Here is a 15368-nt window from a genome sequence, read left to right as displayed (position 1 = left end):
AACTCTTTTTTCTGTAAGTGCTGCCTGATTTGTTTCTGAATTCAGAATAAGTGTCTAAATACTTCATCCAAAACTTTTCAGGGTGTACGTATTAGTTTCCCCTCAAGTGTTTGGCCGTGTTCTGTATAGACTCAGACACCTTGCATGACATTCTTCTTGTAAAAGCAAGATTGAAATTTCTCGAATACCTAGTTGCACACAGGACAACTAGTTTGTAGTGACAATCATTGTCCAGAGAGTTGCAAACCAGATACTCCTGACAATGCTTTACATTCTTACTCCAGCTATCTAATCAATGAAAAAGGGTCTGTTGCCATGGATATGAATTTTCCCACTGCCTCTGTTACCAGCTTGGTGGATATGGGCATCCCGAGGCAATGCAAAAATTGTCTCACGTTTACTGACAACCAGTTAATTCTCAAACAACCTGATGTGTTGTGTGAGAGATGTATTTACATAATGTCACTGGAGGTAAAGCTCTCACATAAAACTACTCCTAATGTCAATAAAGTTGTCAGTAGTACACACACTGCACACAATTCACAGCAGACATGTAGACCCGCATATGCTGAGGCACTTAAATGTAACCTTCCTAAATGACAAAGACCTCCTAGACAAAGTACATATAAATACTCTCAGCAGCACTCCACCAAGAAACACAGTGATGTCCCTTTCACCAGGCTGAGTAAGGAGAAAGTCACAGTCAGTTACTTTATCAGGGGCTAGGATCCACCACATTACGCACACACTCAGGTCATTGGACCACAAGTACCAGCATGACTCAGTTGTAGTCCATGTGGGAGTAAATGACCTGAGACTTTACCGCCTTAGACTATATGAAGAGAGACATCACAGAGCTCTTAGAATATGCATCTCAGGCTGGTATGAGCCTAGCATTGAGCAGCATTTTACTTTCTCCAAGGATGATGCCACAATACAAACAAAAGATGACTGATTTCAATAATTAGCTTAGATTCTGAAGTCATTCTATGGGGGTGCAATATTTCTCAGCTTGGAAAGAGACTGTCAACAGACCATGCTGCTTTGCCAGGGATGGTCTGCACCTCTTCCCTCTAGGCTTTTGAATATTAGCTAAAACAGTGTTTTCCCCCATAGTGTCTTTTTTAGGCAATGCTAAACTGAAAGTACTTCCAACACAGCAAATCAAAATCAAGAAAATCTAAAGGTATTACTGCTCAGTGCTAGGAGTCTAAACAAAAAAAACTCCACACCCCAGAAGCTCTCATCACTCTAGAGAATGCTGATGTCTGTGCAGTCACTGAGACATGGTTTATAGACATGGAGAGCACACCAACAGTGCAAGGTTAAAATGCCATCCACATATTTAGACCAGCTACTACACAGACGAACTAAAGGTGGAGGTGTCTCTATTTACATAAAAAATAAATATACCTCAAGGCTGGTCAAACAGGACAATGCACTTGAGCTCCTCCATGTTCAAATCACCACAGGCAAAATCCAATATCACTTCCTTGCCAGCGAGAGGTCCCCCTTTATGACCCAAGAAACCCATACCATATATTTACACTTATTAGAAACACTAAGCTTCCAACCCAATACCATATTCATGGATTACTTTAATTTCCCCACTATTAATTGGGAATCATGTACAACGGGTCCGTATTAAATTGTTGAACGTTTCAAAGTCCGAATGTCATATGGTCGACACCATATGATCGAACTTTGAAAAGTTTGAAGGTGAAAGGCAATGACTCCATACACGCAAAATGGGAAAATTTCCCTTTTCTGCACTGAAGTGCGGTCTTGGAGTTGATATATTTAAGTAGGGGTGTGTGGGGTGCAGGGGGGCTTGCCCCCCTGCTCACAGCATTAAGTTTTTTTTTTACTTTTTTATTATATATTCGAGGTTTCAAGTTTCGCTCATATGTTGTTGAACATATGATGTTCGAAATTTTGAAGCTTTGAATGTATAACATAGACCCTGTATGACACCAAATGTACAGGCACAGAGATTCTTGGATTTTGTAAACAGCTGGATCTGGTCCTCACTAATATGAGAGAGTGTTGCACAACCCCTACTGTAATGTCTTCCCTGGTAAGGTCAGACCACAAAATGGTCTCCTTTGATGTTGAAATAAAACCTAGACTCCCAGCTAAACCTGGAATATTCAGGAACTACTCTAAGGCCAACCTCCTGCTATTAAGTGATAACCTGGCAAAATTTCAAGCCCTCATAAACCCTGAGAACACTGCTGCCTATACAGTACTTTTCACAGAAACCCCATACAAGCATGTTAATAGATGCGTAGAGGAGGCTGTACCTACCTGGAAGAAGTACAGAATTAACTAAAAGAACAAGCCATCCTGGTGGAGTCACAAGAAAATCATGGCAAGAATTAGGACGTGCAGAATCCAGCAGGATAAAAGCAATCTGGCCTCCCATGCCAAGGCCAACCACAAGGCATTCTTTAGATATGTCCACAACCTCAAAGGTAATACACAACTGTGTGCAGAGCTCATTGTAAATGGAGCCACCTATACTGATCCAGAAGATATAGCAAACCTACTGGGCGATAAATTCAACTCCAACTTTACCCCTCTCTACCCTCAACCTTCCCTCAGAAAATACCATCTAATATAACTCTCCCTGCTATCTCTAGGTAATAGGTCCTTAATGCTCTTTTTAAGGCCAAGAGCACTACAACAATGGGCCCAGACAATACCCCAGGATGTCTTCTAAACAGCATGAAATGTGACCTATCAGGGTCTCTGGAATTACTATTTAACTATAGCCTCCAAACAGGCTTCATGCCACACGAATGGAGAGCAGCAACAGTCATCCCTCTGCACAGAAGTGGGTCATACACAGGCCTTGAAAACTATAGACCCATAAGTCTCACTAAGTCTTATATGTGAAGCCATGGAAAGGCTTGTCATGGAAATGATCAGTAGTGATATAGTAAACCTCCAGACACTGGACCCATCCCAGTTTGGTTTTGTCAAGGGCAGATCATGCCTACTCAACCTAGTGGACTTCTATGAGAAGGTCAACAAAGCAATGAATGAGGGCAAAATGGTTCACACTGCATATCTTGACCTGGCCATGGCATATGACACAATACCCCACTCTGGTATTGTTGACAAACTCAAAAGGTTAGGTACAAACTCATGTCACCCAGTGGATAGCCAACTGGCTCACAAACAGGACCCAGGATGTTAGAATTGGGAAATCCACCTCTACAAAGAGGCCTGTCACAAGTGGAGTCCCTCAAGGATCAGTCCTTGGACCGCTCCTTTTTGGCATTTACTTCTCTGAAGTCAAGACCAATGTCAGTGGTCTCTGAATGAATACATTTGCAGATGATTGCAAATTAGAAGTTATCAATGAATCCCACACTGACACAAATGTTCTACAGGAGGTGCTGACACATACAAACAACTGGTGTCAGGGCCATGGACTAAAACTAAATGCCAAGAAATGCATAATAGCATCTTTTCGTAAGTAATCCATCCCTGGTAACTATCATACTAACAACACACCTCTTACAGTTGACCCAGTAGTCAGAGATTAGGGACAAACATAGATAGTAATCTAACCATCAGGTCTCTACAGTAGTGAGGAAATCCTTCTATGTTGTGCAACTCGTAAACAAAGGTATGGCATCAAAGTCCAAGGAAGTCATTTTTCCACTGTATTCAGCATTCATCAGACCTATCAGTGAGTACAATGCCCCTTTGGTATGTACCTAACCACGCATATCCAACAACTGGAACGTCCACAGAGGTTCCTCACTAAAAAAATACAGGGCTTAACTAACATGTCCTATGCAGACCGTCTCAAGGCTCTATCCCTGTATTCTGTCTTCTACAGGCTTTTTAGGGGAGATCTATGCCTGACATACAGGGCACTGTCAGACCCCACTCTGATGGAGCTCCTGCACATCTGCAAAACAAACAGCACCAGAATTACCCATTCTAAAGACTTAAACCTTGCCTGTGATATAAATAGGACTTGCTGGAGAGAGAGGTATGTATCCCAGAGATAACCCATCTCTGGAACAGGCTCCATCCATGTGAAGCAGAGTTCCTCCCTAACCCAATTCAAGTGCAACCTGGACAATTGGATGGGGACCAGGAAATTCATCCCTGGTTTGGCACTTGTGTCTCTAATGGACCCAGACAACCTGCAAATGGTTCATCTTCAAGGCCCTAGCTTGTAAATGCTTCATCTCTCAAGCCACATCAGAACCTGTCAGAGATTTGGGAAGCATGACTAGGCTTAAAGAGGCCCTTGTGGTCATTAGCCTAGTGAACACCTATGAACCGATGAACAATCACTGCTGCAACGTCATTTACACAGACAGCAAACCACCTGGTAGAGCCTGCAAAGCTCTGGACCTTCCCTGCATTGGGGTTAGACTATCCCTATGGTGTTGACAACAGGATGTACAACATAAAAAGGACAGAAGCACCTAGGTCAATCACTCGCTCTCTGTTTTTTTTTTTTTTTTTTAAAGGTAACTGAGATGGTACCAACAAATGTGTTAAAATAGCCACAGTATCACTTTGAAATGTGACCATATCTTAAGGGCAAGAAAATACAGGAATGTAAGAACATATAACAGCAGATGTTTGAGGTCATCACTGTTGCAGTAGTACTGATTACACTGACAACCGCAAAAGAAAGCTGATATTCAGACCTACCTCCAGAGCTTTCCATGGCTTTACATATAAGACTTAGTGAGACTTATGGGTCTATAGTTTTCATAGCCTGTGTATGACCTACTTCTGTGCAGAGGGATGACTGTTGCTGTTCTCCATTCATGTGGCATGAAGCCTGTTTGGAGGCTATAGTTAAATAGTAATTCCAGAGACCCTGATAGGTCACATTTCATGCTGTTTAGAAGGCATCCTGGGGTATTGTCTGGGCCCATTGATGTAGTGCTCTTGGCCTTAGAAAGAGCATTAAGGACCTATTCCGTAGAGATAGCAGGGAGAGTTATATTAGATGGTATTTTCTGAGGGAAGGTTGAGGGTAGAGAGGGGTAAAGTTGGAGTTGAATTTATCGGCCAGTAGGTTTGCTATATCTTCTGGCTCAGTATACGTGACTCCATTTACAATGAGCTCTGCACACAGTTGTGTATTACCTTTGAGGTTGTGGACATATCTAAAGAATGCCTTGTGGTTGTCCTTGGCATGGGAGGCCTGATTGCTTTTATCCTGCTGGATTCTGCACCTCCTAATTCTTGCCATGATTTTCTTGTGATTCCACCAGGATGGCTTGTTCTTTTAGTTAATTCTGTACTTCTTCCAGGTAGGTACAGCCTCCTCTATGCAGCTATTAACATGCTTGTACGGGGTTTCTGTGAAAAGTACTGCATAGGCAGTAGTGTTCTCAGGGTTTATGAGGGCTTGAAATTCTGCCAGGTTATCACTTAATAGCAGGAGGTTGGCCTTAGAGTAGTTCCTGAATATTCCAGGTTTAGCTGGGAGTCCAGGTTTTATTTCGACATCAAAGGAGACCATTTTGTGGTCTGATCTTACCAGGGAAGACATTACAGTAGGGGTTGTGCAACACTCTCTCATATTTGTGAGGACCAGATCCAGCTGTTTACAAAATCCAAGAATCTCTGTGCCTGTACATTTGGTGTCATACATGGTCTATGTTATACATTCAAAGCTTCAAAATTTCGAACATCATATGTTCGACAACATATAAGCGAAACTTGAAACCTCGAATATATAATAAAAAAGTAAAAAAAAAACTTAATGCTGTGAGCAGGGGGGGCAAGCCCCCCTGCACCCCACACCCCCCCACCCTTAAATATACCAACTCCAAGACCGCACTTCAGTGCAGAAAAGGGAAATTTTCCCATTTTGCATGTATGGAGTCATTGCCTTTTACCTTCAAACTTTTCAAAGTTCGATCATATGGTGTCGACCATATGACATTCGAACTTTGAAACGTTCAGCAATTTAATATGGATCTGTTGTACATGATTCCCAATTAATAGTGGGGAAATTAAAGTCATCCATGAATATGGTATTGGGTTGGATGCTTAGTGTTTCTAATAAGTATAAATATATGGTATGGGTTTCTTGGGTCATAAAGGGGGGACCTCTAGCTGGCAAGGAAGTGATATTGGATTTGGCCTGTGGTGATTTGAACATGGAGGAGCTCAAGTGCTTTGTCCTGTTTGACCAGCCTTGAGGTATATTTATTTTTTATGTAAATAGAGACACCTCCACCTTTAGTCCGTCTGTGTAGTAGCTGGTCTAAATATGTGGAAGGCATTTTAACCTTGCACTATTGGTGTGCTCTCCGTGTCTATAAACCATGTCTCAGTGACTGCACAGACATCAGCATTCTCTAGAGTGATGAGAGCTTCTAGGGAGTGGAGTTTTTTTGTTTAGACTCCTAGCACTGAGCAGTAATACGTTTAGATTTTCTTGGTTTTGATTTGCTGTGTTGGAAGTACTTTCAGTTTAGCATTGCTTAAAAAAGACACTATGGGGGAAAACACTGTTTTAGCTAATATTCAAAAGCCTAGAGGGAAGAGGTGCAGACCATCCCTGGCAAAGCAGCATGGTCTGTTGACAGTCTCTTTCCAAGCTGAGAAATATTGCACCCCCCATATAATGACTCCAGAATCTAAGCCAATTATTGAAATCAGTCATCTTTTATTTGTATTGTGGCATCATCCTTGGAGAAAGTAAAATGGTGCTCAATGCTAGGCTCGTACCAGCCTGAGATGCATATTCTAAGAGCTCTGTGATGTCTCTCTTCATATAATCTAAGGAGGTAAGTCTCAGGTCATTTACTCCCACATGGACTGCGACTGAGTCATGCTGGTACTTGTGGTCCAATGACCTGAGTGCATGCGTAATGTGGATTCTAGCCCCTGATAAAGTAACTGACCGTGACTTTCTCCTTACTCAGCCTGGTGAAAGGGACATCACTGTGTTTCTTGGTGGAGTCTCCACTGACCAGAATGTTAGATTGTGTGGTGGCTTGCCTTATGGGCTTAGAGGTAGAGGCTCCATGAGATGTGGCTCTGTGTGTTGATGTGGGTGTTGTTTTGAAAGAGCGCTGCTGAGAGTATTTATTTGTACTTTGTCTAGGAGGTCTTTGTCGTTTAGGAAGGTTACATTTAAGTGCCTCAGCATATGCGGGTCTACATGTCTGCTGTGAATTGTGTGCAGCGTGTGTACTACTGACAACTTTATTGACATTAGGAGTAGTTTTATGTGAGAGCTTTACCTCCAGTAACATTGTGTAAATACATCTTTCACACAACACATCAGGTTGTTTGAGAATTAGCTGGTTGTCAGTAAACGTGAGACAATTTTTGCATTGCCTCAGGATGCCCATATCCACCAAGTTGGTAACAGAGACAGTGGGAAAGTTCATATCCATGGCAACAGACCCTTTTTCATTGATTATATAGCTGGAGTAAGAATGTAAAGCATTGTCAGGAGTATCTGGTTTGCAACTCTCTGGACAATGATTGTCACTACAAACTAGTTGTCCTGTGTGCAACTAGGTATTCGAGAAATTTCAATCAAGAAGAATGTCATGCAAGGTGTCTGAGTCTATACAGAACACGGCCAAACACTTGAGGGGAAACTAATATGTACACCCTGAAAAGTTTTGGATAAAGTATTTAGACACTTATTCTGAATGTAGAAATAAATCAGGCAGCACTTACAGAAAAAAGAGTTAACTTGTCAAAAGTTATTAAAGAAGGGGAGATGTATGACTGGCTACTGCTTGGCTACTACTAGTGCTGGTCTCACCACAGCTTCTCTCTGCCGAGTTACAATGTTCCTTTGCTTCTTCTCTCACCAGAAGCAAAACATTAGCACCTATCCAAGATGAGAAGCAGGCCACAAACTGTTTGGTGATCCACTGTATTGTCCCAGAAGATGCAAGTGTCTGTAGGCTAGTTGTAGCCTTTTCTTGGTTGATGCCTTTAATAGCAAACAGACTAATCAGAACTGTTAAGCACAGACAGTCACTGTCCAACAAGAAGCAGTCAGGAATCAAGGAAATCTGCGCCTTCTCTCACCAGGAGCAGAATATAAGCAAAAATCCCAAGCTGTCACCTAAGAAGCAATCATTAGGCTTTCTGATGATCTGCAGTCTGCAGGAAATAATGTCATTGTGCGCCTTCTGTCACCAGGAGAAAACAGAAGCACTAATCCCAAGATGACTACTGAGAGGCAGAATGTGGGCACTCCAATCACTGGTGGTCTTGCAATAGATGTTTAAAGGTAAGATGAAAAAAATGGGTTAACGTTATAAACACTGCAGTATGCACTAAGCAGTTAGAGGTGAAGAAGGGGGTAACTAAAGTTTCAGCTGTCTAAGTGGAGAGCCACTAATTATAAAAGAGCAACATAGTTTGAAAGGGGATGGGCACTTTTTTCTGGATCTGTGGAATACAGTGGGATGGCCAGTAAATTTAAACAGCTGACGTGGAATGATTTCACAAAATGATAATTTTGTGCTTACTCACAACAGCCAGTGAAGGGGGACAGGGAAGGAGATATATGTGGTCTATGTAACATAAGGGGCAGGCAACTAGAAAGACAGTTGCGTTTAACAACACTACAGCAACAGGGTGGGAGCATGGGAAAGTTTTTAAAAAATGCAAGTACATAGAAACAAGCGATATTTTTAAACATCCATACACTGGAAAAGTGTATACCTTTAAGAGATATGCTGATTGTAGAACTATCGACGTAGTTTATTTAGGTCAGTGCCAAGCGTGTTACAAATTTTACGTAGGCAAAACCAATAGAACATTAAGGGAACGAATTAGGGAGCATATATATGCGATACAAAAGGAAAACAGTACTAATGCATTAGCTCAACATGTCCTTGACCATGGTCTTAATCATTCTTTTAGATTTCAGGTATTAGAGATAGTAGCAAGGACCTGTAGATTAGGTAATTTTAAAAACAAATTAGAGGAAATAGAAAATAAGTGGATTGTTAGGCTACAGGCTTGTAAATATGGCTTGAACGACAAGGTTACACTAAAACCTCTTTTAGCAGCCCGACCACTTAAACACTAATTATTAACCTTCATTACACGTATTTTAATAAGTTGTGTATATACATGTTATTATGTAATCTTATTAAATTAATGTATATATTTTTAAAAATGATTTTTGTAGAGAAATGCTTTTTACAGAATGTGGTTCAGCTTCTGCATACATCCATTGCATGGTTTTATTGTGTTAACATTGTGACTTATGAACTGGTCCCAATTATTTATGTTAATTAATGTATACCAATCAATGAAAAAGTATTTAAGGTGATTCTTTTTATGAATTTCATTGAAGTCTGATGAAGCGTCGCAGGACGTGAAAGCGCTTACTTTGTTCGTTTTCAACAATAAAACGATAAAACGATAAACGGTAAATTGCTGCTGTTTTTTTGAATTTTTAGCCATTGGTGCACTCTTGTTTCCTTTTTGTATTTGCCTTTTGTTATTCCGGAGTGCTTTACTCAGCAGTCTTTTCTTTTATTGAGTAAATTTAAACAGCTGACGTGGAATGATTTCACAAAATGATAATTTTGTGCTTACTCACAACAGCCAGTGAAGGGGGACAGGGAAGGAGATATATGTGGTCTATGTAACATAAGGGGCAGGCAACTAGAAAGACAGTTGCGTTTAACAACACTACAGCAACAGGGTGGGAGCGTGGGAAAGTTTTTAAAAAATTCCGAGAGACTCACAAGAGGCACAGCTGTGGTCTCTTTAAAAGTTTTGATATGCAATTCAAAGCAGAATGCAAATAAAACACAGTGTAAAGAAAACAAAGCATAGTATACAAAATAGAAAAAGGCAGTGAAGTGTAATACAAAGTACAAGAAATTGAAAGCAAACCAACCTTTCCCTCACAGCAAGTTGCGTCAGTCTTGATGAGCTTTTTCAGTAAAGCTTTGAAATGTTTTATTTCACCCCTTAAATAGAAGGTTTAGTTCGTAACTCCACCCCTCTGCTCACAGATAATTAGCCTTAACAGACCTGTTTTGACTTTTATGTAACTCCTTAATTGACCTGTTATAATGTGTGACTCACAAGAGACACAGTTGTGGTCTCTCTACAAGTTTTAATATGCAATTCAAAGCAGAATACAGCTGAAACACAGTGTAAAGAATACAAACCACAGTGTACAAAATAGAAGAAGGCAATAAAGTAATACAAAATACAGGAAATCAAAAGCAAACTAACCTTTCCCTCGCAGCAAGTTGTGTCAGAGTCTTGATGAGCTTTTCCAGTAAAGTTATACTGAAACATTTACTTGCAGAAGTGGACTTTTTTACCCTATGTTGCATTCATTTTTGAATACTCCAAACAAATGCTAGTGTATTTTTGAAGCAGATCTAATCCTGAAGAGGTTGTTCTGAATAATCTGGGTATCGTAATATTTTTTTTGTCATATAACAGATATCAGATATTCTGAACTGTGCAACGTCTGTTTTTTTTTTTATTTTGCCTAAAACAAGGAAGACTATTCTGATTTTTTTATTTTGTTGTTTCTTGTTTGGATAGTTGCATTAACTTGTTCCCTTCAACAGAGGTCTGGAAGTTTGCACTGTAGCTTCCAGTGGGCAGAGCTTATGCTTTTTGGTAGAATCAGATTATGTCTTCACATTTAAAACAAATATTGAAGTCTCTGAAACCAAAGGGGGGGGTGGTACTAAAGAAGTGTAAATGACAAACTCTTCAGCACAAACTGCTTTTATAGTGATAGTATTCTTTAGGTTTTAGGTCTGAAACTGGATTTTATAAGTCAAAGTAAACACTGTAACTATTACGTTTGTAATATTTTGAAAACAGCTTACAGTATCTCAGTAGTCACTGAAGTTACACACACACTGTCAGCAGCAATTTGTTCATCCAGATGAGGGCTTTCATATGAGGCTAGGCAGTTCTGTCTGTGCGATTTCATTGTTGAGATATTTTGAAAAACATGAAATTTGACAGTAAAAATAAATAAATATATGAACAAGTAATATCTCTATACCTGCAGAAGACAAGAGGTCAAATATCAACACAGTTTGCTATTATGTAAGCTTTAAGATGAAACATTTTAATACTTTGTATGTAGCACGGTTTTGGAATAATTAATGCAAATATGAACAGGTAATTGACACCTAGAGGCATGAGTAAGATGTAATTGCAGAAATACCTGGATGTGTCACTTAGCTGTAATGAGTTAAAATGTGTTACCATCTACCAGGAAAATCATTTTTCAGAGGCTGTTAAAACCCACTCTTTTAGACCAGCTGTCACTTCTGCATACAGTGTATGTTGTCCTGTGTCTGTAAGCAAATGGAGCTTTTCCTCCCAGGCCTGCCTTGAAAATGGGTACTTCAGACCCAGTCGGGTTTTCCTAGTAAACAATTGTCAGTAAATAAATAATAGACATGTATGTTTGTCGGGCAGTATTACTTAAAAGTTGCATGCAAGTCTAGGTTAGACCATCGGCATCTGCTAGTGTTGCATGTGATGGTGTTCACTTGTAAGGCTTTTACTTCCCTCTTTCTAGAATCTCCTGCTTGCTTGTCTTTGGAAGTCCCATAGACTTGTTAACTTTGTCTTCATAGACCAAAATCAGTTGAGTCTGAGAAACCACCCACCGTTAGATAATGGATTCTGCATTTTTATTTTTGGTATGTATTCTTTTCACTTTTGGTCTCAACACTGTAATCAAGGCAAGCAATTGTGGGAGAGGTATTGTTCCTTCTTTGAGCATTCTTCCAGAAGCATAGCTCGAGCAGGGCAAAGGGGCAGCCACTCTGGGTGCAAGTAGGTAGGGGGAGTGAGTGACAGTTACGAGTGGACCTTTTTACAGTACCAGCATTCATAAATGAATGAATACCAATACTGTAATTTGTATCAGGGCTGCAGCAGTGAAGCTCGTAGTAGCTGGTTTTGTAACTGTAAACTGCTTACTACAAATGTAAATGTACTTTGCTCCTCAGTAGAGGAGCATCAGATCAAGTAAGGCTCTTTTTGCTCCTCAGGTTAGAATTGAAGGGCACCACTTTGGGTGGTAGATGCATAAGCTATGGTTCTGTGGTCCTTCTGTTAGCATTATGGGTATGTGAATAGTGAACCTAATAAAGAAGATTGGAAACTTTGCTAACAACACTTAAAGTTTTGGAAACTGCATCTGTGAACAGTCTTCACTATCAGCTAATTATCAGGATTCATAGTACGCACTTAAATTATTTAGATTTTTGTATATTTACTGATATTTTTTTCTACTGCCTTAAAGTGGGCAAGCGTAATCAACTTCTTTGTTGCTGGCAGTAGGGTTGGTTTAATGATTTCAAATGGAGAACTTAAAAGTTACTGCAATCAGGCTTGCTTTACAGGGTGGATTGATTGCATTGCAAAAAGTACAAAATTCATTTTGTTTTCAGATTATTAGTGAACAAAACTACATAGTTTTAGGTATTTGGTACTTGGAAAGACAAAGGAGGAAAAGGCGTTTGATCTTAATGTACAGTGAGCTGTGTAATGCATTGCTTTGTGATAGGGCAGTGGCAAAGACTTAACAGAAGGATATTGAGATGCAGAACAAGTGGAGTGGATTGCAGAACTTGTTGGCCATCCTCCTGCTGCACAGAGTATTAGTAAAACTGCTACTGAAGTGTGCATGAAATTTTGTTAGCTGTACAGAAGGAGGAAAGTTAAGAGATACAAAATGTGCAGTGTGCAGCATGGGGTTAACATAAAGTTTAGGGGAATGGAGAGACTGGGTATGAAAACAAAGTATATTCAGCATGTTATATATGCACCGAGCAAAAAGAGTGTGATTTTGACATGTTGCATTAATTTATTTATTGTGTTTTTGGCTGGGTAGGTGGGCTGGTCGTGGGACTTTATTTAGCCACAAACCTAGTGCAGAAGTGCAGCAAAATTAATATGATTTGCAACACTGAATATGGGGATTATGTAACTATTTACAATTTACCACATTACACAGCAAATTACAACATTCAGCGTTGTAGTAGTACAGGTTATATAACTTTGAGGTGTTTATGTTGGAATATATTATCATGGTGTAACTCAGTTAAACTGAAGGACAGAGGGTGAGAGGAAAAGTAAGTAAATATAAACGTAAATAGTGTTTCGTTGAGATGATTGAGCTGTTGAATAAATGTTCCAAAACTTTTAGTTCTTTTTTCCCCATTACTGGCATTCACACAGCCATTCTAGTGCCCCACGTTCTTTGGTGGTTCTACCAGCACTCCATTTCACCCCTGAGCTAGGGCCTGTGAGGATCCTAAGGACTTCTGGGGGCATGTGTGTCCATTTTCTAATGGAGGTAACTTATGACCTACCATCTTTCTTCCCCCTCCTCCCCCCATGTTTCTTGTGGTAAAATCAAGGCTGCTGTGCAATGGGTGCATATGATGTTTTGCCCTTTGAGGAAGCTCAGCCATGCCCTTAACCCTATTTCCTCTTGTGGCCATGCCCCCTAGTAATGACATCCTCAGCCTCCAGTAGGGATCACCTTTAGAGATGCCCATAGGACTGCCCTCTGTCCAAGGGATGGTAATGTCCATCCCTCCATGCCACTCTTGTCAGTCATCCAAGCTGCTAATTGAACACAGGTTGTCTGGGCTGTAGTCAGGGCTTTATCTTTCTACACCACCGGAGCAGCATTTCCTTAAGCATCATTTAAGGTGTTCAGGAATCCCTAGGACACATGGAAGAAATGGTGGGGGTGGATGAAGGGCAGTTCTACTGAGCTGTGTACAGCAAGTTTCAGTGTTATATACACATATGCAGTCAGTGATGGTTCCACACTATCTTGTGATGTTTTTGTGTGATTGGTTTTCAGGCAGTTGGTAGTTTCCTCTCTGTGTGCATTTTTCTGTTTTCTTTATGATAGGAGTGCAAGGCAGATTGATTAACTTTTTTTTTTTTCAATTGCAGACTTGGGATGAATCCATTCCAGAAAAATCCCAAAAATGCTTCTGTACTAGCAGAAAGGTAGGTACTTCTGAAGAGTTCTGTGTTTTTATTGTTAAAGGTTTGGATCACTGTATTGTCTGACTTGCATATTTTATATAACTGGCTTCTCAAACAATGTTTCTTTAATTTTTATTTTTATAATATTTGTCAGTCATGTGAATGGGCTAGTTAGAGAGGCCTTTTCATTTGTGACCTATGCCAAAGACGTGACTAACACAGATGTAGGTTCAAAGTAGTTACTAAGCATACTGCCTAGTTGACCATTAGGGGAGGCTTAGTCCAGTTTCCTAGTTGACCCAGAGTACTGTCTGGTTATGTGACTTGCTCATAGTCACGCAGTAGGCAAATGAAGGCTGATGGAATCAAACTGTGTACCACAGGAAGCAGCTTGTTAACAGTTCACAGCCTTTACCCTCGGTGCTAACTGCCGGACTTTACCAATATAAACTTTATAAATTAATAGTTTCATTAGTACATCGTAGGTGGGTACATAGTTAATACATTAGTGCATGGTGGTAGTAACAGCATAGTTTTCATTGAAGACAGCTGTATGATAGATTTGTTAAATCCAAGAGTCCTGTAATTCTTCAGCCACCAGCCTTTAAATCCAGAAATTGTTAGAGAGGACTGGCTGATGTTTGATGAAAGAGTAAAACACAGAAAATTGTATTTTTTTTTTTATTTTTTGACACTGTGGCTATTTCTAGTTTGGTAATTTCAGATAAGTCTTAAGTGGCATAGAGCAGAACTGATAAGGAACGTTACATCCTAACTCTTAAAGATTTGACCTTTATAACATGAAGCAATATATATTTTTACTGAAGTTTATATAGTTTTGCTTGTAGTAATGTATTCCATTTTGATAGGGCAGTTTTACTGAACTCTCTTTAACCTAATGTTTAAGTGAGTTTGTGTCATTTTATTGACAGTGCACCATGACTTGTTTCCATAGTGGTTGATGGTATGTAGTTACTTTTTGATTTCTAGCTTTTGAGAGGGTAAACTTATGAACAAGCTGGCTGTGGCAGTGACAGTAGTTGGTAAGATCTGACAGTGCTGCGAGTCTGCAGATGGTGTTGCTTTTGTAGTATGTATCCGGGTTTTGTTGTGATAAGTTCAGGGTCACTGCTGAGAGACGTATTCAGATTTATGACCATTTTTGGTGGGTTAGAACATTATCCACACTAGTTTCAACAGGTTTGAATGATGATGTAGTTTTATATCATCCCTAGGTGTATAGGTATAGCTGCCCAGTGTTAATATTTTTGAGGTCAGATTTTTATTTGAGATGCACTTTTTTTAACTTTTGCAGTGCTCCAGACAACAGGAGTACTGTTTTGTTTCAGATGATTTGCATGTAGCTCATAGCTTTATAA

At 39.9% G+C, this 15368-nt stretch overlaps 1 protein-coding gene across 3 annotated transcripts in view; it reads left to right on the top strand.

Moving 5' to 3' along the window:
- EP400 (E1A binding protein p400) overlaps positions 1-15368 on the top strand; it is a 3509270-nt gene that overhangs the window by 2721222 nt on the left and 772680 nt on the right. For all 3 annotated transcript variants that reach the window (XM_044065578.1, XM_044065569.1, XM_044065563.1), the window contains one exon: positions 13954-14010. In XM_044065578.1, the coding sequence (XP_043921513.1) occupies positions 13954-14010 (57 nt within the window). The remainder of the gene's footprint in view (positions 1-13953; positions 14011-15368) is intronic.

Source organism: Protopterus annectens, chromosome 1.part0, assembly GCF_019279795.1.
Source record: "Protopterus annectens isolate FY-2018-M chromosome 1.part0, PAN1.0, whole genome shotgun sequence".
Classification (NCBI taxonomy): domain Eukaryota; kingdom Metazoa; phylum Chordata; order Ceratodontiformes; family Protopteridae; genus Protopterus; species Protopterus annectens.
The sequence above is the reverse complement of the archived record's forward strand: the minus strand, read 5'-3'. Positions and strand labels throughout refer to the sequence as shown.